Source organism: Mesocricetus auratus, unplaced genomic scaffold, assembly GCF_017639785.1.
Source record: "Mesocricetus auratus isolate SY011 unplaced genomic scaffold, BCM_Maur_2.0 Super-Scaffold_100691, whole genome shotgun sequence".
NCBI classification, from domain to species: domain Eukaryota; kingdom Metazoa; phylum Chordata; class Mammalia; order Rodentia; family Cricetidae; genus Mesocricetus; species Mesocricetus auratus.
In genome coordinates this window covers 1,580,793-1,604,968 of record NW_024429267.1, presented here as the reverse complement: position 1 = coordinate 1,604,968, position 24,176 = coordinate 1,580,793, and the positions used below count along the sequence as shown (strand labels likewise).

At 47.0% G+C, this 24,176-nt stretch overlaps 1 protein-coding gene and 1 pseudogene across 1 annotated transcript; one reads left to right on the top strand and one right to left on the bottom strand.

Moving 5' to 3' along the window:
• Positions 1–2,846: 2,846 nt before the first annotated feature.
• On the top strand, positions 2,847–3,220 carry LOC101824701 (dolichol-phosphate mannosyltransferase subunit 3-like). Its single transcript, XM_005075617.2, has one exon. The coding sequence runs from the start codon at positions 2,847–2,849 to the stop codon at positions 3,123–3,125; it is 279 nt and encodes a 92-aa protein (XP_005075674.1). The 3' UTR covers positions 3,126–3,220.
• A 19,804-nt stretch (positions 3,221–23,024) lies between these two features.
• Positions 23,025–23,271, bottom strand: LOC110341900 (annotated as a pseudogene).
• Positions 23,272–24,176: the final 905 nt, after the last annotated feature.

Genomic DNA, 24,176 nt, shown 5'->3' with positions numbered 1-24,176 from the left:
ATCCTGACTCAGTCTCCTGAGTGTCAATCACCACAGCCAGTTTCTTTCCTTAGTTTTCCATGAACCTTATTGTCCAGCCATCTGTTTGCCAGTCTCTGTTGTGATACCCTATGCTTCTGTCCCTGTTCCCCTGCTAACCCAGCCTAACTTAGGAAATGCTTGCTGAACTTGGCAGAAATTCTGTGTATGTGTGAGCACACAGAGGCCAGAGGAGGATGTCAGGTGTCCTGCTCTATCATTCGCTGTCTATTCCCTAGAGTCAGGGTCTCTCACCGAAGCCAGCAAGCCCCAGAAGTCCTCTATCCATCGCGGCACCCAGGCTATAGGCATTAATGCCACGTCCACTTTTTTACATGGTGCTAGGGGGTTGAAGTCAGATCCCTTGCTCATATAGTAATCACTTGTGATGGCTATTCTTGGTGGCCATAACTGGAATGAGCTATAATCCAGAAATGGAGGGAACACTTGTGATCTGGATCTTGAGCCTGGAAGACACGGGCTTTTGGTCTGGTTCTTGAGGTGGGAAGGCACACAACACACCTTTAATCCAGATCTTAAGGTGGAAGACACACCTTCACTCTGGGTCACACCTCCTGCAGGAAGCCTATGTAAGGACAGTGGAAGAAGGAAGGGTTTGATCCTTCTTCACCTGCTTGCCCCTGCCTTGTCTGCACATCCATTCCTTCACTAGCTTTGGAGACTGCCTCTTCAGGATTCCAACATATACTGAAGACCAATTGAGACACCTTGTGGGACTGAGAAACTACTAGACTCTTGGACTTTCCATTCACATGTAACCATTGTTGGATTACCTGGACTGAGGCCTGTAATTCACTGCAATAAATTCCCTTTATCTATGTGTGTATGTTTGTATATATGTATTGAAAGAGAGAGAGAGAGATTCATTCCGTAAGTTCTATGACTCTAAGGAACCCTAGCTAACACAGCCCTCTTTGCCACTTTGCTATAATCCCTATGCTATAGAGCATCTTAGAGTTTTCATTCTCTGGGGCTGTTCCTCATAGGTGTGAACCTGAACCAATCACCTATTACCTAAACACTTCCCTGCATCCCTGGGGGATGTGTTGCTAGGCAACAGTCTCCACCATTCAGCGTCACCACTGCCTTGACATCATTTTCTAGTTCAGCTTCTCAGAAGTCTAGGCCCCAGGCACCTAACAGCCTTATTCAAGAGTTCCCTAGCTATTTTTATAGTGGATTCCTCAAGATTAGATCAAGTTGTGTAAAATAAAAGCCCAAACATCAGTAGTTTAAGATCGAAGTTATTCTCTCACTTAAAAGAGCAGTCTGAGACAACATAGAAACTCTGTGAAGTGGAAGTAACGGAATAGGTGGGGCTCTCCAGGCCCCACCCCTCCCTGAGGACCTATAGGCTGACACAGCACGAATTCTATTTGGTCTTAATAATAAAAACTCAGAGACAGATATTGGGGTTCAAGCTGAAGATCAAAGAAGCAAAGCGGCCAGCCACTAGAGAGTTTAAAGAGTTATCACCTCTACCCGTGATCAGACGGAAGGGGCGATCCTGTCCTCAGAATGCACTTCCAGACTGCATCTGTCTCCACCAAACCTCAAACTGAGCTCCTATCTCCTCCCTCCTGTCTCATATTCCTCTCTAGTGCTGGGATTAAAAGCATGGGATCTCAAGTGCTGAGATCACCTTTGTATGAGCTCTGTTTCTCTTTTAGACTGGATCAATTTCATGTAGTTCAAGGTGGCATTGAATTAACAGAGATCTGTCTGCCAGTCTCCCAAGTACTGGGATTAAAGATGTGTACTACCATTGCCTGGCCTCTATGCCTAACTAGTGTGACTGCTGGGATTAAAGGTGTGCGCCACTACTGCCTGGCCTCTATGGTTAACTAGTGTGACTAGCTTTGCACTGTAATCTTCAGGCAAGCTTTATTTGTTAGATCATCAACAAAATGTCACCACAAGCTGTTAATGGTTGTCAAGGAAGCAGAGGCATTTTGCTCACTGTTCTAGTCATCAGTATTGTGTCTAGGCTCCTGTAAACAATCCTAAAGAAATTCTTTGGATTTACAAGAAAAGTGAGAGGCAGAGTGAGTTAGAGTGTTTGTCACCAAATCTGACAACATGGCTTGGATTTGTAGGACCCACATGGTGGAAGGAAAGAACCAACTCCAGCATGTTTTCATCTGACCTCACATGCATGCTGTCACACACACACACACACACACACACACACACACAGAGTCTTAGTTATTATTCAACTGCTATGATAAGACGACCAAAGAACTTACAGAAGAATTTGTTTCTAGGGCTTACAGTTTCAGAAGGTTAGCACCCATGACCATCGTGGTAGGAACATAGCAACAGTCCAGGCATGATGCCAGAGCAGTGACTGAAAACTCCCATCTGAGACACAACCGCAAAGAAGAGAGAGGACATGCTAGGAGTGACAGGCGTCTTTTGAAAGCTGAAGACTTGTCACCAGGGTTAGTTCAAACTTCCTCTAACAAGGGCCACACATCCTAATCCCATCCAAACAGTTCTAAAAACTGGAGACTAAGCATTTAAACACATGATGCCTACGGGGCCATTCTCATTCAAACACCACACTACCATACACAGAGAAGTAAATAAAATAAATGTAATTTTTTCAAAAGACATGGAAGTTAAAAAAACTATTTGAGAAGAGAAAGGATATGAACAAGAGTTGGAAGAGATAAGAGATGGTGTTGGGGGCTTAAAATGATCAAAATATATTATATAATAAACCAACTATTATGTATAACTTATATATGCTCATAGAAACACTAAAAATAAAACTTTAGCTTGTCAGCGAGACATTCAGAGGGACCATGTTGAAGTTAACCCAGTGGCTTTGGGGACTGGGGCTCTTGGACTCTGCCTGGGCTGCCCTGACCATGGGAGCTCTGGACCTGGAACTGTCTTTCCCCTGCCAGGAGGTCCTATGGCCACTGCCTGCCTACCTGCTGGTGTCCGCTGGCTGCTATGCCCTGGGCATTGTGGGCTATAGTGTGGCCACATTTCACGACTGCGAAGACGCAGTCCGAGAGCTGCAGAGCCAGATCCTGGAGGCACAAGCAGATTTAACCCGCAACGGGCTATGCTTCTGACACCTTCGCCCATTCCTGTCGGGACATCCTTCCTCATTCCCTATTAAAGTGAAGTTTTATTTTCTTAAAAATAAATAAATAAAACTTTAAAAGAAGTTGAAATTCCAATTATTTCTTTTTGTTGCTTGTTTTATTTATTGAAAATAGATTCTTCTCTCATACAATAATTCAGACCACTTTCCCCTCCCTCCACTCCTTCCAGCTCCCCCCAACCTTCCCTCTCCCCCAAACCCATCCCCTTTCTGTCTTCCTTCAGAAAAGAGCAGGCCTCCAAGAGACAGCAACCAAACATGATGAAACAAAATACAGTAAGACAAAGACAAAGCCCTCATACTGAGGTTGGACAAGGCAATCCAACAGGAGGAGAAGAGTCCCAAAGAACAGGCAAAGGAGTCAAGGACAAGCCCGTTCCCACTGTTAGGAGTCCCACAATACACCAAGCTAACAGCTACAACAGACACATGCAGGCCCTGTGCTTGCTGCTCCAATCTGTGAGCCCGAATGAGCCCTGCTTAGTTGATGCAGTGGGCTGTGTTCCCCTGCTGCCTTCCATCCTCTGGCTCCTACAATCTTTCCACCTCTTCTACCTAGGGACTCCCATACAATCTTTGGAATGTGGCATTTATCTTTATGATCTAAAATAGAAGTTGAAATTCCAGCCATCAGACCAGGGCCAGAAGAAAGGTGGAAAAGGAGGCATGAGCCCCTATCACATCTTAGGATTTGACAGACAGACATGACACATGATGTTGCCTTCTCTCCAACTTTGATCATGAGGTCATACTCCAGCTATGAGCAAGGGGAGGCTTGAAAATGCAATCTTTTATCCTGACTGCATCAGGCCCAAACCCTGAATCTGCTAACTAAGGAAGTAGAGAGGGAATTTATCTCCTTAAGCATGAAGCTTTGATTTAAAAAACACAGCTATCGTGGTATCACCGGGAATGTGATTGTGGGAGTCGGAAATGGAGGTTTGTGTGTTTACTTTGAGACAGAGTCTCATGTAGCCAAGGCTGGCCTCAAATTCGAGGTTAAGCCAAGGATGACTTTGAATTATCTGTCCTCCTGCCTCTGGAGTGTGGGAATTATGAGTGTGCACAGCACACTGTTTTAAGTAGTTCTAGGGATTAAATTCAGGGTCTCATGCACATTAGGCAAGCTCTACCAAGGAAGTCAAAGTATAAACATTCTTACCCACACTTAGGAACCACAAAAACCATTTTGAAACATTCCTCTTAAAAGGGTGGTGGTGTTCAGAGCTGAGGCAACATGTTACAACATGGCCCAAGTCAGTGTGACCTGGCTGAGTCAGCCTGAGCCTTGCTGACACAAAAAGAAAACCAGAAGTCACTTTGGGCAAGGGGGGGAGGTGGGTTCAGGAGAGAGGGGAAGCATGGCAGGAACCAGGGAGGACACCTAGAAACAAAGAGGCAAGGATGGAGATTCTTGGGATGGGCTGCAGAGGCGGGCGTGGGTCCAGTGGTCCCAGCTGATGGTGTTGGAGAAAGCATCATGGATTTGGGGTGATACTGGCCAGGAGTCTGAGTCTCCCCAGAGTGTGGATGTGGTGCAGGATAATCAGATGCCAATTTTAGAAAGTTCCCTTTGCTGCAGTTGGGACAATAGAGACGGTGGCAGGGAGGAGGCTGAGGGGCCTGCAGCTGGTGGATGAAGAGGTTCTTGGGTGGGGCAGGCCAGAGGGAGAGAAAAATCCAGGTGGGCTCAGCTGAAGAGCTGAGCAGGGAGTGCTGTCACTTCTCCCCAGCTGCTTCCTTGGGACTCCAAGCATCACACGCTGTGAAGGAAGAGCCAGATGACTATAACAAATGGGAATGAGTTAATATGAGCAGTCCATTTGATAGACAGGCTTGGGGGGCGGGAGGAAGAATGGACCATGTCACCACATAAATGAATGCCTTGGCTGGACAGGGTGTGCACATGTCAAGAGCAGCTATGAGCCCCAGCCTTTGAGACACAATGGCACTGGGCTGGAGACAGTTCAAGTTGAGCTGACAGTAATCTCTTCACAGGGATGTATATAATCTCAGTTGCTCAAAATTCTATCTGACAAGCCCGTGTCTGGAAGAGCACACATGGCTGACCAATCTTCCACACCTACTCAAGGGAGAACTGAGCATAGCTCCCCTGAGCCTGAGGGAAAGTGAACAAGCTACTGGTTACCACCCTTCCCTCATTTGCTTAACTCCACATCGATGTCTCCCTGAAGTGTGCTATTGTCTAAGGATGGGGGTGTGCCATGATGACATCAATCTTAATAATGCTACACTTTCCACTCAATGGCTGCCTATCATTCCCGAGCACTGCTCTAAGTATTTGGTGAGCATGATCTTTTTTGTTGAAGTGCCACTACCCTCTCCATTTTACAAGTGAGGAAACTGAGGTACAGAAAGGTTTCATAAGCATTTGTCCAAGGTGATATATGTAAATAAGCAGATCTACATTAGATCATGTTTGCCTCTCCTCTAGGATAAAGTGGGTTGCCCATGTCTACTAGCTGGCAAATGCCAGTCATTTGCATATATGCTCATCTAAGCATTCACTATATATCTACCTACCCATCAGTCCCTTCATTTATCATTGTATCTCTCCATATCTCCATCATCTATCCAAAAACTCCATCCATCCACCTTCTCATTCCCCCTCCACAACTTGGTAGGGGGAGAGACAACTGACCTATCCATTCACCCTCCATCCTCCACCCACCTACTCATCCATCTTCCCATCTGCCATCTACCCACACTGACTAGGAGGAGAAATAACCAACACATCTGTCTTCATTACTTTTCTATTGCCAAGACAACACACTATGGCCAAGGCAACTTATAAAAGAAAGCACATGGCTCCGGAGAGTTAGCATCCTTGACCATCATGGCAGGAAGAGTGACAGCAGGTAGGCAGATAGGCATGGTCTGGAGTAGCAGTGGAGAAACCTACAGGTTGAGACAACAGCCAAGAAGCAGAGAAAGAGAGACAACTGGAAATGGCATGGGTTTTTGAAACCTCTTCCAACAAGTTCATACTCCCTAATCCTTCCCAAACAGTTCCACCAAGTGAAGACCAAGCATTAGAATATGCAAGTCTATGATGTCATTATCACTCAAACCATCATAACGCCTAACCAAACCCTACATTCATCCACTCATCCCTAACTCCAGCCTCCCAGTCTCCCGTGGGCTCATCCTAGGCGGAGCTCTGACCCTACCCTCCGTAGGAAGACAGTCCAGAGCACATTTGTTTGACTCCTAACTTCTTAAGCCACATTTGCACTGGTGGTCCACTCACTTCTCCCCTGAGCCCCATCAGAAATACTCAGTTTAATTTCTAAAGCCTTCACTTCCCTCACCCAGAGCTCTGAGTCCTGTGTGCTGTCCCTTCAAGCTCCATGCAGACTCCACCCCATGGGATTCCTTTGTCCCCATGGTCTCCCCTCCAGGTACAGCACTCTTCACTCCCCTCCTTTACCCTTCAGACCTCACAGGCCATGTGCTGCCTATCTCTCTGTCTAGCTCTTATTCCCAGCTTGCCAGGTGACAGCCATGTTATAGCCTTTACCCCTGCTGACCTCTGACCTCATGAAAGATTCCTTCCTGCCACTCAAAAAGGCTTTCTTCAACATAGCACAAAGGCAGTCTCCCTCTCTACCTTGTTTACCCCCTGCCAACTGTGTAGACCAGGCTGGCCTTGAACTCACAGACATCTGCCTGCCTCTTTCTCCTGAGTGCTGAAAGGTAACAGTGTGTGACACCATTCCAAGAACATATTTCTCATTTATCTCAAAGCCTGTCTGAATTTTTTCCCCACCAGAGTCTAGGTAAATGATTGACAGTCCACTCTTTATATTATTTAAGATGCCTTAGGCTACAAATTCCTGGTCTTGATATCTAAAAAGTAGGGAAAGAGGAATAATGACCCATAAAACTAGAAGGTTCAGAGCAAACTCAAACCTTCTTGAATAATAAACTTCCTTTAAGACATGAGAACTCTGTCTTGTGTCCTTGGTCTCAGGAATTCATTTTTCTGTGTTTCTTAGCTGAATACCTCCCCACCTCACACACACACACTCAGAGGCAAGCACCATAGACTTGACACATTCATCAAAATGAGCCTCTCTCCCTAGAGTCATCCCCAGTCATGCAAGGGCTTTGATTGGCCCAGCAACCTCGCCCAGAACCAAGTAGTGGTTCAATGAAGCAGTAAATTGTGATTGGCTAGGTTCAATCACATGGAAAACGAGGTGCATGGCATGCCTAGCCAATCACTATGTGGGATAAAGCTCTCTCTGCCAAGAGAGGGAGGACAGACAGGATGCAGGGCTCTAAACTGCTCCTCTTCCAGGCCACCGTCACGCCACCCACACTCTCTCCTGTCCTCCCAACAGACAGTCCACCTCTGCCCCTGCCCTGTTGCCCGCTAATTGACAGTCTGACAGTCAACCTTTAGGATGCGACTCTCTTTGTAGGTCAGTTCTTTGTCTATATCCAGAAGACAGCTGCCCCCTCACTCACGGGCCTCAGCCCCTTGCTAGTGTGAAAGCCAAATTGGCCTTGTTCAGCACAGTTTGCCCGAGATAAACACATTAATCGTGACTCCAACATGGTGTGAGAACAGTGCATTTTGGGGTCCCTTCACTTCCCCTTTTGTCAGGCAGGAATTCAAGCTCTCCCGGTTCTGGGAGGCATGGCAGGATTAGGATGATGATACACACTAAATGAGCACATGTGGGTCCCAGCATAGAGTTCTCTTATGTTGAGTTTCAATGGAAACTCTAAACACTGCATTTTCCAACCTGTCGGTAACATGCAGTCTGCTCACAGACCTCTACTTTGAGCTCACAGTAAGCAGCGTTGGGATTCCGGGGAATGTTTACATGATAATCCCACAGAAGCAATAAAAATGGGGTGGGGGATAAAATTTATATCCACTCTGCAAACTGCGCTGGAGAGACACTTGGTTTTTAAAAGCAAGAAAAAGACAAGGTGGAAACAACCCCCACCCAGATGTTTAGAGTCAATAAATGCACCATGGAGACAGTTCCTTTTGACGATCGAGGATGACTGATCTCCCCAGAAGAGTTCTGCTAGCTGGAGATGGAGGTAGGAAGAGGAAGATCTGGAAGGCTTGCACTGGGAAAGCCACCTGCCTCCCCCGCCCCAACAGCCCCGAGAACCACATATTCTTGTTAAATAGATGGAAGCAAATCAGTTTGCTGGGACAACCTCTTCAAGTGGGGTGTACATCTTGACTCCATCATCACCCAGCTATGGGACTTCTGGGACCTCAGCTTCTCTGCCTGTAAAATGGGATGTGAGAAACATCAGAAAGTTCCCCCTTCTCTGCCACCATCTTTTATTAATCTATTTCACATATTCAAAGCAAACTGACCAAAGTCCAGGACAAAATAACACAGAAAACAGATACCCAGGTGACCTAGTGACAAAGCGATGACCAGCCATGCTCCCCTCTCCCTGAGCAATGTGGTGCCCTAAAACCCTGGGCCTCCCGCCAGTTTGTTCCCCAACTTCTCTTCCAATGATCTTTGGGGCCCTGTTGTAGGTGACTTCTTGTGAGTTTGACTCTGGACATTCTTTCAGCCTCTTAGATCCTTTGTGGCACTGTGGCCATATTATTGTCACCTTGTTTCCTTGGTCTGTGTGCCAGACAAGCCTTGACTGGTCAGAGACCCGCACCTCCTGTGACCTGTGATCCTATATGTGTGGGTGACTATTACCTGGTCCCCAGACTTGTTGGCTTGCAGACGTCTGGACTTCCAGAAGCTAGCTAGACTCCATGAACAGAGTCCAGGTCCTTTTGGAACAGTGGAGTGGCTGTTCATGTTCTCCTATGCCGTGTGTGTGTGTGTGTGTGTGTGTGTGTGTGTGTGTGTGTGTGTGTGTGTGTGTGTGTGTTGGGGCTCTGTCCTCATCACCACCAGACTGAGCTGTGCCCTGTATCCTTGAAGGGCTGCCTATACCACCTACCCTGGCCTCTCTCATCAGGGCCTCAAAGGGTATGCACACATACAGAATCTTCAAATAACCTGGATGATTTTTTCAAAACAAAACTGTTTTTTTATTGCCATTCCCAGCCCACCTGGCACCAGCTGTGATGAGAATCACTTGAGTGGTAAAAGTGCTATTGACGAAATTGCTCCCAGCGGAACCGGCTCTGCACTCAGCACCATTGGCCCTTCTCTGTGCTCACCCCCCCTATTCCTCCCCCCTGACTCCCCCTGCAGCCTTCCTCTCCCCTCAGGGCTGTTCCCTCTTCTCTTTCCAAGCCTCTTGCTCTGCCCTCCCCTTTTTTAGCTTCTCCTTTTTTAACACCCACCAGGCCCCCATCTCTCTCCCTGCTCTCTTCCTAGGCCTGTGTGTCTCTAAGTCTTTCTCTCCTGCCCCGTCTCTCCTCACTATCTCTCTCTGTCTTCCACTCAAGCCAGATCTGCCCAGTGAGGCCAATGGGAACTCCCAGACAGATCAGTCCTAACGAGCAGGCCCAGCCTGGATCTGCTGCGCTGTGAGGACTCCAGCCAATTTTGTCACACTACTCCCTCATCTGCCCCTCTGTTTCAGAGACACCCTGGGGTACAGGTAGGGCAAGAGAAGAAAGACAGACAGTGGAAGTGTGGTGAGTTCAGGGAACAGTGTGCAGTCTGAAGGAACGGCTTGACGAGGAGATGTAAGGTCCACCAAAGCCCAAGGAGGAGGTAAGGGCCCAGCTTCAGAGTGGAGAAGGCTTTAAAACCAAGCTAAAACCTTGGCCTTTCACCCCCAGTCCTTCTTAGTCATTAGGGCATTCCTAGTGATGGAAATACAACGTGACTTTAGGTAAAGGCTTACACACTATGTGGACTCTGATAACTGAGCTCTTACAACAGGGTCGGTTTTCTTGGGGTTCAGCTTAGCCTTTTTGGTGGTTTCCTCAGTTTTGTTTTCCAAGCTCCAAATCTGCTTGCTTCTCACGAGAGCTGCAAATGGTACTCGGGGCTGGAGGCTTCCTTAGTGGTTTCTAACAGGCCAGAGGGGAGGAACAGCATTCCCCCTGGCCCTCCTCTGAGGATCCTCCATCTTTCTGTCCAGTAGCCAGATCTGGAGTTGAGCCACTCTTTGGCAAGAAGAGTAAAATGGTACCTTTGCACCCATCAGGGACATCACATAGGGAGGATACATACGCCCCTGGAGTCATGATGCTTTAGGAAGGGTGGAGGGGAACATGGTGGAGGATGAACACTTTCTGCAGGCAAAGGTCAGGTGACCGGACTGCGCAGCATGGGGAACCCTCCCGAGAAGGGTTTGGCAAAATGCTTTATATACAAAATGATCTCAGGTGTGTTATTAGCTAGAAAGCAACAGACACGTGCAATTTAATTAAAAGACGAGACTTTCAAGAAATGTTTTACTTGATTGAGTGGCTGGATGACTGGCTTGCACCTATTTTAGTTATTACTGCATTGATAACTGGATGGAAAATGCACAAGAAATGTTTACTAGCTGAATGAATGAATGAATGAATGAATGAATGGACTGCAGCAGCAACTTAAGGCTACTTCTAAGTACCAGGAAGTACATTTCTTCTCTCTCTCTCTCTCCTCTCTCTCTCTCTCCTCTCTCTCTTTCTCGTGTGTGTGTGTGTGTGTGTGTGTGTGTGTGTGTGTGTGTGTGTGCAAGCATGCACAGCACATGCCATGGCCTGCACATGGAGGTCAGGGGGCAACCTCGGTCCTCTCCTGGCTTGTTTGAGGCAGTCTGTATTCTAGGTTAGCTGAGAACTCTTCTGTCTCTGCCTTCCCCTCTCCCTGAAAGAGTGCTGGAATCACAGGTGCTTGTTACTGCATTTAATTTTATGTAAATTCTGGAGGTCAGAACTTCAGGCCTTGGGCTACTTAATCCACTGAGCCATTTCTCAGCCCCTTCTTTTGTTTTTTTAATGATAGCTTTAGTGAGATATAATCCAGATGCCATAAATCTCACCCTTTAGTCAAGTGATAGTCGCCATTCCTGGGGAGCTTGGGAACCAGGTGTGGGAGAATGGCACTCATGATGTGGGTAGTTAGGAGCCCCAGGGGTTGTGGTTGGGTGGACAGGTCAGATGGAAATAGAAGGAACGTTCTGAAAACTATGGCCATATTAACAAAAGATGGAGGAGGCCCTGGCACCTGGGTTCCTGCCACAGATTGGAAAAGCAAAGGCAAAGGAGCTGGGATGTGGTTCAGTTTACAGAGCACTCACCTAGCATGCACAGCCCTGGGTCAGTCCCCAGCACTGCATCAATAGCATGGGGGCATAGCTGTCACCCTAGCACTCAAGAGTTAGCTGAAGGAGAATCCGCTCAGGTCAGCCTCAGCTATACAAGACCAGTCTCGGATACCCGAGGTCCTGTTAAAAACAAACATACAAACAAGAAAACCGCCTAGGGGTGGGAATTCAGGCCTGGGCACTGCTTGTGGCAGGCAGGGCCTCAGAACAAAAGTGCCCCTTGTTTTCCTTGGGTTTCCATTCTCATCACACAGAGAGCATTGTCTATGCCCCTCTTCCCTGCCTGGGGCTGAGACATGGGAACATGTGTCCCCAAGTACAGTCTGTGAGATGTAGAGTAGGCTTGACCTGCCCAAGCTACATGATGCTTTTGGCTGCCAGCTCCAGGCCTCAGCTACTCACAAGCACTGGGAGGAGGGTGGTGTGCTGGAGAGTTTTATGTTAACCTGACACAAGCTAAAGTCATCTGAGAGGAGGGAACCTCAATTAAGAAAATGCCTCCACAGAGGCAGGTGAATCTCTGAGTTCGAGGTCAGCCTGATCTACAGGATGAGTTCCAGAACAGCCAGGGCTAAACAGAGAAGCCCTGCCTTTAAGGCATTTTCTTTAATAGTGATTGATGGGGGAGGGTCCAGCCCATTGTGGGTGGTGCTACCCCTGGGCTGGTGGTCCTAGGTTCTATAAGAAAGCAGGTTAGTGTCTTAGTTAGTGTTTCTATTGCTGTGAAGAGACACCATCACTTTGGTGACTCTTCTATAGAAAAACATTTAACTGGTGATTTGCAGTTCAGAAATTTAGTCCATTATCATCATGGCAGGACATAGTGGCTGTGCAGGCAGACATGTTCAGCCAGCCAGTAGAAAAAGAAACTAGGCAGGTTGCCTTGGGGCTTCTGGGACTTCCCCAAAGTTGTGCTAAAAGAAGGCAGGGGACAGGATGCCCAGCTCTAACTAGTCATGTGTACCTGGAGGTGCTGGGTAGAGGATCAGTGCTGAGTGGAAGCTCAACACAGGCCTTGGCAGGACTAGACTCCACGGTGTAGTCAGTTCCAAGAAGGAAGGTGGTGTAGATACCTGTACCTGAAAACAAAGATGGGAAACCAGTCCCATCCCCCACACCTCCTCTCTTGAACTTTCAGTTTGCAAGTCTGCAGCAAGGCAGGGAGACCAACTCTGACTTAGCCGTTTTTTTGTCTGGATGCTAGCCTGCTACATGCCGCAGGACATGAAGTCTGGGGCATGCTGAAGATGATGGTCAAAGACACAGCCCTGCATTGCAGGAGACGCCTGGCCTTTCTCAGTGTAGAGTGTCCTGAAGTGTTGGACACTTGGCACATCTCTTCTCCATCCCTTCTGTAAACAGTGTTCTGTTTCTAGGTGCCACTGTATCTGACACTCTCCCTTTCAGGATGCATCATCACTTTGCTTGTCCAGCCTCCCGGTTAAACTGTAAGGACAGCTGGACCTCCATATCCAGGGATGCTGCGTCCTCGGGTCCAACTGAACAAGGGTCAAAAGCAATTGTTCCATATTGAATACAGATGGCTTTTTTTTTGAAGGGCAATTTTATACAGAAAACTTAGCAGTGTACATGTAACCCTGTTTAGTGGCAAGTTTTTTGACCTTTGCCTTTTCCAGCTTGGTAATATAAGCCGCAGATTTTGGAACTAGGACATTTCCTCTTCAGTGGCAAGGGATCTCTTCATATCTGTCGCTGTAATGGGTCCTGATAGGCTCCCCCACCTTTGTCTTCCAAGTGTGAATGAGGCACCCATGGTGGGTTTCCCCTTGATGATACAGTAAGGAACCCCATCTTATGACACAGGGTAGGTGGGGAACCCAACAGCTTGATGGGGTCTACATCATGTGTCATCACTACCAGCTGGGCCTTCTCGTCTTCCAGCAAAGTAGTGACCATATTGATCCCTGCTCCTGCTCCAAGCACAGGTGGTTTCTTAGAGGGGCTATCCCTTTGCCAGCAACTTTCTTCTCAGCACAGGCCAGCAGCCTTAGCTTCTCCTCCTGCCTCCGCTCTGGCCTGCAATTGTGGGTGAGCTCAAGTGGCTGGGTGCTGTTTGCAGATCCAGGCCTGAGTGAACTTATTGATTGCAGAAGGTACTTTGAGCCACTTACAGAGGAAGGCTTCTGCCACTGAAGCCTGATGTAGCGGGTCATCTGAGGAAGCAGGTGGCGTCTCTTTGGACTGGAGGCCAAAGTTCTTAGGCTCTGTGTCAGAACACTCACTACCTTTTTGGCCTCCTGCCCCTTCACAGTGGTGGTAAAGATGACACAGCATACTGTCTTCTTACCTGGGTCTGCTTTCCTTGCATCTTCTCGCTTGGCTGCCAGAAGACTTTCTTTAATCACTATACCATAAACCACTAATATCTATTTATACAGCTCTAAGATTGTATGAGTGCTATAAGGAAGGTGCACAGGAGCATGTGCATGGCAATCCACACATGCTAACATCATATGAGTGCTATGAGGATCTGCACAGGAGCATGTACATGGTGATCCACACATGCTAACATCACATGAGTGTTATGAGGACCTGCACATGAGCATGTGCATGGCAATCCCCACATGATAGCATCACATGAGTGCTATGAGGACCTGCACAGGAGCATGTGCTTGGTGATCCACACATGCTAACATCACATGAGTGAATTTGAATCCTCAGCCCACATGAAATAGCTCGAGGTAGGTATGGTGGCATATGTCTATAACGCCAGTTCTGGCACTGAGGAAGGGCTGGGGGAAACAGGTAGATCCTTCAGGCTTGATAGTCAGCCAGTCTAGCTGAAACAGGGGGTTCCGTGTTCAGTGAAAAACTGTCTCAAAAAATATTGAGGCAGGTGATAAAGGAAGACACCTGCTAAGGACCTCTGGCCACCATACCCAAATGCATAGGTAAGCACAAGTCCATACACATGTACACACACATTCCAAGGGGAAGCAACAACCTCTATCTGTCCCCTGAGACTCAACAACCTTAAGGAAGGCATTCCATTGAATCCTCTGAGCTCCAGTGGTGGGTGGCATCGTCATTATTCAGGTGTCCACCTTGACCTTTTCAAAAAGTCCCTGCTCAAGACCCCACAAAAAGTCAAGCCGAAGACTCGTGTCTCTCAGGCTGGTGCTGGTCCACCAGGCTAACTGGCAATGCGGGGACATTGTGAGACCCTCCAGCCCCAGCGCTGGCTCTGTTCCCCACAATGATTTCTCTTGATAGAAAGTGGAGGCATATGGGCAGGGGATATTTCCAAACGAGCTATCTGACAGCTGCAAGTTTCATTTTGTGTTGTGCATTGACCACTAATTGTTTCCCAACTAATCTGGGACCAGGAGATCAATATACCCCACGTATAGTTAATATCCCCTCTGGCATTGCCCACTTTAGTTAGAAGTAGTCAAAGTCACTGCACTCTGAAAATTTGAGCAGATACTTCTCATTTTCTGCAGAGCTGGATGAACTAGAATTCAGCCTAGCATAAGGGCTGGGAGTCTGAGAAACTCCCGGGTGTCAGGCACACCAGACCAGGCCCACAGTGACCACTCAAGGAGTGGAGCCTCCCAGCTCCCTTTGATCTTTTTGCTCTCCCCAAGCTGCCTCTGCTTGCTTGTTAATATAAGTGGTACAGCTATTTGGCTAACCTGTCTCCAGAGAGCTTACTAAGAAGACTTGGACATAGGGAAGGAAAGACAGATTTGAGATTACAAAGCCCCTCTTCTCCTTCCTCTGCCCCCTGACAGCTGCTTGGCCTTGGGCGTGCTGCTCGATGTGCTGGCAGAGCCTCGGTGTTCTCGGGCAGTGGCCTGCGGCAAGCGAGGAACCATATACTACTGAAGCGCTTGGTAGTCACTTCATCAACATACATCTGTGCAGCCATGTCTGGTTGACACAAGGAAGAATAATTGGGAAGGGGATCACACACTCCCTGAGGAGACACAAACAAATGTCTTCTTTGCTTCAGACAGGGCACTGCTGAGAGACCTAAGGAATGATTCCACCCACGTTCAGCTTACTGATCCAGTGAGTTTGCTGGTTATTTATGAGAGTGTTGGTAAGGGGTTACTTACAGGCGCATGGATGACTCAGAGGCAGCTAAGTCACTGAGAAGCCCATCCAGTGTGAGGCACAGCTCCTAAAGCTGCCTCCTCAGAAGTCCCCTGTACAACTGAGCTCTCTGCGAGAAAGAATGTGTCCACTGAACTGTTCCAGTGCCTTTCAGTCACTGGTTTAGCCAATTAATATCCTTGGGTATGCATGCTCTCATGTTCTCTCTCTCTCTCTCTCTCTCTCTCTCTCTCTCTCTCTCACATACACACACACACACATACACACACTCTCACACACGCTGGTGCAAATGTATGTGCACGAGCACTGTGTATGTGAGCATGGGCATGTGTATGCATGTGTGTGTGTGTGTGTGTGTGTGTGTGTGTGTGTGTGTGTGTGCACCTGTGTAGTTGTAGGACAAAGGTTTGGTGCCTTCCTCAGTCACTCTTCACCTTTTCTCTTGAATCAGGGTCTCGAGCTGAACCTGGGGGTCACCAATTGGCAAACCAGGCTGGCCACGAGCTCCAGGAATCCACCTATCTCTGTCTCTCCAGCACCGAGGTTACTGTGCTTGACTTCTTATGTGGGAACTGGGGACCCAAACTCAGATCTGTAGGCCTGTACAGCAAGCACTTTACCAGCTGAGCTGTCTTCCCAGCCCCACGATGAATCTTTTCATTGTTTTTATTCCCAATAAATAATCCAGAAAGCACTGAGCTGAGTCAGAGACAGGAACTGCTCTGGGCCTCCTGGTCAGGGGGACACTGTGTAAAGATGAGGATTTCAAGGGAGGAAAGGGAGGAATCAGATTCAAGAGGACCCTGCTCCAAGTCGCATGCTTCCTAAATTCTTGGGCCTCACTAAGTCCCCTAGTCTTGAAGATGGAGGAGGCCCTCGAGCTTTTGGGCAGCTCAAGGGGCCCATCCGCCACCTGAGACCCCTGCGCAGCCTGCAGTTACCAGGCAACCAGCTCTGTTGCCCAGCGTTCCTATTAGCACCTCGCAGCTGCCCAGGCAGCCAAAACTGCTTTAGAAAAGGCTGCCTGGCTGGCAGGTAGGAACAAAGGGATTAGGCCCCAGTTGACAGACAGTGTCCCTCCCATTTGCATGTCTATAAGCCTGAGGCCAGTTAGCAAAGGGGACACATAGCTTCAGAGTCCCTGCCAAGCTGGGACACAGAGGCGCTGGGCCTTCATCTGCATTTTGGACACCTGCCTTGGGCTACAAGAGCCAAGTGGAAGAAGGTTTTCTTGGAGGCATGCCTGGCACTCTGAGGTGGCCTGAGGAGGTGCCCCCCCAGGCCCATGGTGACCCCAACTCTTCCTTGCCTCCCTCTCAATCTGTGACAGAAGCTGAAGCAGCCAGTTTGGAGGCAGAACAAGGAAGCACTTCAGCAGCCCAAGGCCAGCTGGCTACCAAGTCAAACTAGGAAGACAATTTCTTTTCCTTTTGAATTTTTTCTTTCTTTCCTGTGTGTGTGTGTGTGTGTGTGTGAGAGAGAGAGAGAGAGAGAGAGAGAGAGAGAGAGAGAGTGTGTGTGCCAGAGTTCACCTGTGAGCACATGTGGAAGTCAGAGGTCAACTTAAGTGTCTTCCTTCTCCAGTCTCTGGCTGATCTTATGGCTCACTGTACAGGCTAGATTGCCTGACCAGCAAGCACCCAGGACCTGCCTGACTCCTGCTCCAATGTCCCCAAACTCCTGCTCCAATGTCCCAGCTCTGGCCCTCATGCTTACATAGCAAACATGTTACCCACTAAGCCACAGCCCCAGACTTATACAGCTTTCACTACACCACACACTGCCACATGTTCCCACACAAAGGAACATACACAATCAGGCACTTGTGCATGCACATACATACAAACATGTTCACATATGAACACACATGCATATAAACACACATGCATAAGCATGTAAGCACACATGTGTGCACACACATAGCATACATATACACAGGAATCCACACATATATGTGCACACCCATGCATAGGCAGGCATGTACATTCAGGCACATATGTGTACACACATACACAAGCACACACCACATTCATGCACACACATATACACACAGGCATGCACACACACACAAACACACACAATATGCACACATACACACATATACACAAATTTGTGTACATGCACACACAAGCTACACACACAAAAATGCATGCACAAGCACTGACACAACATATACAGATGGGTACGTACATGCAATACACACATACACACATACATACATACACAGACATGTAAAAAATGAATGCACACATAGGCACTTACATGAATGCACATGTATGCACACCATATACACACATACAGCATATATACACAAATGTACACACATGGTATACATATGCACACACATATGCACACGCATATGCACACACATGCAGGCATGCACATACATGTACATGAACATGCATGCACAAATAAAAATACACAGACATGCACCTACACAACATACACACATACAAACACACACTTGCATTCACACACACAGGCACATACACACATGTGAACATAGACAGGTGCATACACAGAGATACATGCTCACACACAGAACACACGCAAATGTACACATGCATACACAACACACACCCATTCATGCACATGTGAACATACATGCTCACATACAACATACAAACACACACATGCACACGTGGACACACATATAGCATACGTAAACATGCATTCATATGCATACATGCACACACACAAGCAGGTACACACAGCATGTGCACACAATATGCACATACACAAGCATGCATGAGCGCGCGCGCACACACACACACACACACACACGCACAAGCAGCCCAGTCAAAAGAAAAACAGGAACAAGCCAGGCAGTATTTTTTCCTTCATTCCCTTTTTGAGGCCTCCTGGGGGTGAGCTGCTGATTGACAGGCCGCTAAATGCAGGAGGTTTCCCTGTAATAGAGAAAGATTTTTCTTGAAGCATTCAACTCCTGACCTTTAAAAGCTTGGGGAGCAAAATGATTTTCAGTCACTTGGGCCTGAGTGAAAGGAACATGCATTGATCGACTGTGGGTCTCAGGCCTCCAAGGTCTCAATGCTGTGTCATTAAAATCTTACAATCGAGTTACCCTAATGTATTCCAGCAGCTGCCCCCTCAGATTGGTAAATAGATGCTGTCTCCAAGGGCCTGCTCCGGTCCAGGGGAGACCACAGTGAGTGAGCAGCCTGGGGGCCATGTCTGGCCTCTGTCTTGTGTGTGCTGTGTTGCTTAACACTGCACACCAGTAAGGGCTACTATCTCCTCTGGTAGATTTCCTCCTGTGCCCTGTGTTCTAGAGTTGTCTGCTTCTCTGGCCACAGGTGCCTCCACAGGGTGGCCAACCATGCTGCCTTGGCCCCTGGAAACAGTGATGTGCCTAGGGGTACACCTGACCAGGGCTGAGCCCAGGAGAGTGTTCCCTGGGATGACCCTCTCTTCCTGGATCATCTTGAGGTAGGAGGGGGTAAACAAGAGTTGATGGCAGCCGTGTTCCCTGTGATGTGTGTTCTGTGTACAGATGACAAGGCAGAGCAAGGTTCCTGACACTCCTAGTCTCTGAGGATGCCTGCCCCCTTTCCTCCTCTTTTGCTTATGTCAGCCATGTTTCTGTGGCTCATAGCCTAAATCTTGCCCTGTAGTAGGGACTGATGGTCCCAAGATACACTAGTGTAGGGCTTGGGTGAAGGGAAAGTGAAGGGGAGGGGAACCTGCGGATCAACCTACAAGTATGCTAAGCCCGCCTCTCCCTTCCAGCTTCTAAAACAGCAGCTAAGCCCTGCCCCATCTCCCTGTGGTCGCTCTGCGGGGCTGCCACAGCCTGAGCTCTTTCACTACTTCCACTGTTTCCTGCTTGTTTTCTCCCAACTTCCTGGCAGTGTGTACAGAAGGAAACAGAGTCTGGTTGGCATAGCTCATCATCTTTATGCCAGGCCACTTCATAGGCCCAACTGGTGCCCCTGAGTCAGGCGCTGACACGGAGCCAGTCACTTGAGGCAATGGGGCGGAGACTCACGTGCTCCAAAGCATGACCATCTTAGGCAACCGAGGTCACAGGACAGCCAAGTCTCGTTCCCAAGAGCCACAGCCCCCTTAGTACCATCTCACATTCAGACTAGCCTAGGGGAGACCAAGGACTGCCCATACTTGCCCTTTCCTATTCCACGAACTTCATCCGAGGTACCAGGCCTTTATTTGGCAGTGGGAGCCCTTCCTCCAGCTCCAGGGAGCTTGCTCACAGGTGCCTCTCTGGTGTGTTTCTTGCTTGAATTGCAAATTGAATCGCTGCATAAACCCTACATAACTCAGAGCCCCATGTTGGCAGTATCTTATTTTTCAATTTCTTTTTTTTTTTAATTGAATGAACATATTTTATGCAAGCCGTTCTACCTTGGTGAAGGCTGTTCCCCTGTGATTCATCAGGGTAATAACTAGAAACACCATTATTTGGCTCCATCCTCCTGCTGAGAACATCACATAACTGAGAAATGTTCATGCGTCTCACAGAGTTTCAGGGGAGAGCAAAGGGGAGGCAGTGGAGGGGGAGCAGAGGGAGGAAGGAATGAATAGTCATGGACACACAGAGGATGACGTCCAGGGATGTGGCTGGACAAGGTGGGGGGGGGGGTTCAGAACCACAAATGGGTTGGCGCGCGCGCGCACACACACACACACACACACACACACACACACACACACTTCCACTCATGAAGGAAACTAATAATAATTTTGGAATTTTAAAGTGGGAAAGTATGCGAAGCTACCCACTGCTCTCATTTAACTCAGGAAGAAAGGAGATGCCCCTGTGTGTCTCATTGAGCCCACACACAGTCCTGGGTTTCTGCCTAGAAGTATATAAATCAACTCATCGTGGGTACAACTCATCTCTTTCTGCCTCTTCACTGAGCTCTTGTTGCTTGCTTAGAATTCCAGACACCCCACCCCTTTGACCTATTCCTGCTATTGTTTTGTTTGTAAATGTTTCTAGTGTTTGGTTGGATTGGGTTGAGTTGGGTTGGATTGGGTTGTCTGAGCCCTTTGAAATATTTTCAGAAGTATCCCTCTGGGCAGAGAAGTAAGTCCCTTGGCAAATCTCTCCCTCTCCCCTCCCTCCCTCCCTCCCTCCCTCCCTCTCTCTCTCTGTCTCTCTCTCTCTCACACACGTACACATACACACACATACACACATGCGCGAGCACACGCGTGCACGCTTTCATGTGAATGTGTTTTTGTGTATAAGCATGTGTGTGCAGATACCCACAGAGGCCAGAAGAGGGCATCAGATGCCTTAGAGCTGGAATCCCAGGAGGTTGTGAGCTGCCCAAGGTAGGTGTTGGGAATCAAGAGCTCAGCAAGATCACCAAGTGCTCTTACCCACTGAATCATCTCCTCAAGTCCCAAAGGAGCATTTTTAAAGTTAGATCAAACTTGTAATACAAATTTCTGAGACTTCCTGTTGCTTCTCCAGATTGTTTTTTGTTTTGTTTTGTTTTGTTTTGTTTTTTTGGTACCTCCTAAATTTGCTACTCTTCCTTACCTCATTCCTGGACTATTGCCTTGTCTACTACCCAGGTTCCCTAACCCCTAACCTCTAATGCTTTCGTCAACAGAGCAATTTTCCCAAAATGTGGCTCATCCCCGTCTCAGAGTGAGCTGGATCCAGCGCTACACGTGCACACATCTGCAAATGAAAACATTGAACAACAAGCTTATAAAGTGAAGGGAGGAGTACGATGTGGACAGACCTACATAGCAGGATTTTTTCAGGGATACAGGATACAGAGACAGAACATCCCAAAGCCAGTTGAAACAAACAAGACTGTGTCCCTCCTTCCTCCTCTCAACAATGTCATCCCACATCCTGATGTTTTCTGTTCTTTGACTTTCAAATTTTCAGTGTCTTAGTCTTTAATGTACATCTTATAAAGAATGCAAAGATGGATATTTGAAACTCCACTCTGACAATCTCTGTGTTTTTACCACAGATTCATATCCATTGAGACATATTGTGCTTACTAATCCACGAAGATCCATTTCTGCCTTTTTTTTTTGATACACTTGGCATCTGTTTTTTTCTATGTTGCTTTTCCTTCCATTTGATTGTCCTTTTTTTTAAAATGTCTTTTTCCTTTGACAGGTTTTGGTTCCTACATTTACTGGTCTATATACATTCTTTTAATTAGCTGTTCTTGATTGTGAAAAACATTTTTAATTTTATTGTATATTTTAATTTTATTGTACATGTGTATGTGCACCCATGCACGTGTGTGTGTACACCATGATGTGTGTGCATGTATGTCTGTGCCTGTGTATGTACACATGCCATGACCTGTTTATAATAACTTGTTTTTCCTTTCTCCTGACTTATTAAAAAATAGTATTTTGCTATGTAATCCAGTCTGCTCTTGAATTCTCAGCAATCCTTTTGTCTCAGTCTTCAGAGTGCTGAGATCATGGGCCCCTTTCCTATCGCTTAACTGAAATTTTGGCTTAAGAGTTTCCTTGGATACTTGAAGACATTATTTTTATTTCCTGTGATCACTGTTGTTTCCATAGCTGCTGACTGGCATTCTTTCGAGGTCAGCCATCTCTGTCATCTAAATATTCTCTATCTGCCAAGATTTCTGTTAACAGGAGTGTACATGACAACACCCTACTTTTTCACTTCCAACAGCTCAAAATGAAATTTTGTACTAAGTTGTTTAGAATGTTAATCAACAAAGGTGAATGTATGTATGTATGCATGTATGTATGTATGTATTCTCAGGACTGGTGAGATGGCTCAGTGGGTAAAAGGTGTTTGCTGCCAAGTCTGACAACCTGAGTTTGAGCCTCAGGACTCACATGCTGTGGCTCACATATGCCCATACACATACACACAAATGAAAAATAAACAAATTGTAATTAAAGTTTTTGGAGAAAGGTAAGTTATCATTGTCTCTGGCACTCTGTAGTGTTAATACAGTGTGTAATGTTCAAGGGTCTAATTTAGTTTCATTTGTCCAGGCCAGGGCTGTCTATGCTCCTAAGCCTGAGGGTTAATGTTAATCAATAATTCTGAAGCATACTTGGTTTTAATGTTCTTTGTTCTTTCCATCTGAAGTACTTCTGTGAGTCCCATTGGATGTCACAAGCGTGTGGTGGGGGCAGTTCTTATACAGTCTTCACTATTCTTTCATGTTCCTGTGTCCTTAACTCTCTCCAAACTATTTCCCTCAGATATCTTTCCATGTTTGTTCTCTCTAGAATTGTGTCTAAACTATTCTTTAATTCATCTACTTTAGTGTGTCATTCATTATTTCATTTCTAGTTAATCCCATTTTCCCCAAAATATTTATTTTTAAAAACAAAAATCAGGTAAGCTTTTTGTAACCCAGGTTTCCATGAACAAGCCAGAATTTGGCTTCTACCTTGTCAGAAAGGTTGAACAGCAGTAGTTTCACATGGAACTTATTGCTCCCTGTAGGAGACAGAGAACATTCTGCTTGGTTGTATACACTTAATTCTCTAAATCTGCTGTGTATTTCTGCCATCATTTTATTCCATTCCATCTCTAAAACTCTAAGCTTCCAAACTGAGATGTGCAGTTGATGGTTGGGGTTTATTACCAATTCAATCGTTAATCATTTGTTCCCGGCTCTTAGGGTCACTGATGAGCCCAGCATCTCCTTCTCCATCACTGGCTCCTACACCTTCCACATCTTATGTTTCTTGCAGGTCTCCAAGTCTTTTCCAATGCTCTTAAACTCTTCAATGTCATGGAACTTGAGCTCCAGACATGTTGGCTTTCATCACAGCATATTGAAATCAACACTAGGAACCAGACCCAGTAAGCTATGGGCAATTCACAGGATTAACCACCAGATTTAACCAGGTCCAAAATGGGTAAGTCTTTCATCAATCTGATACCTCCTGTGCTGAGATATAGAAGTTTAAAGTCAATGCTGTAACCTCTTTTCAGTCCTCTGCAGCTTCCCCAAACCTCAGCTTCTACCAGGAACCCATTGCTTCATGGCAGGAACATACACACACACATTCTCTCTGTCTCTGTGTCTCTGTGTCTGTGTGTGTGTGTGTGTTCTGTCTCTGTATGTGTGTGTGTGCATGTGTGTGTATGTGTGTGTGCGTGTGTGTACATGTGTAAAGGTACCCACAGGGGTGAGAAGAGGGCCAGCTGGTGTGGGTGCTGGGAACTGAACTCAGGTCCTCTGAGATTCTGAGAGCAGCAAGCGCTGTTAGCCCTGAGCCCTTCTCCAGACCCTGTGTTCTTTTCCCTGTGGTTGATTCTTCCTTTTATGTGTTTACTCACTTTAGTTTATCTTTATAAACTAAGTATTTCTTCTGCCTGTGCTTCTCATAACCACAGGGGTTTAGCATCTAACTTGGTTCCATTTGGGTCTCCTGGTGGTGAGCAGAGTGCTTATGTATTTTGTTATACAAGATTCTGCGATTGCTTTTGATGCCAGAGCTTAACATGTGAGGAGCACTCCGGGTGTTGGCAAACTGTCTATGTTTTCTTCTGTCCAACTCTATCTCATCTTAGTATCTTTTAATGTGAGTTTATACATTTTAAGGAGTCTCAGACCATGGCAGCATGACACATCCCAACCCTTTACAAGACAGACTTGAATTGTAAAGTGTCAGCAGAGACTCCCCCAACACACACACACCCGAATTCGGACTGAGGAGGGCAGCTTTCTTGATG

Excerpts from the sequence above, each read along its gene's own strand:
- LOC101824701 (XM_005075617.2), top strand. The coding sequence starts at position 2,847 with ATGTTGAAGTTAACCCAGTGGCTTTGGGGACTGGGGCTCTTGGACTCT.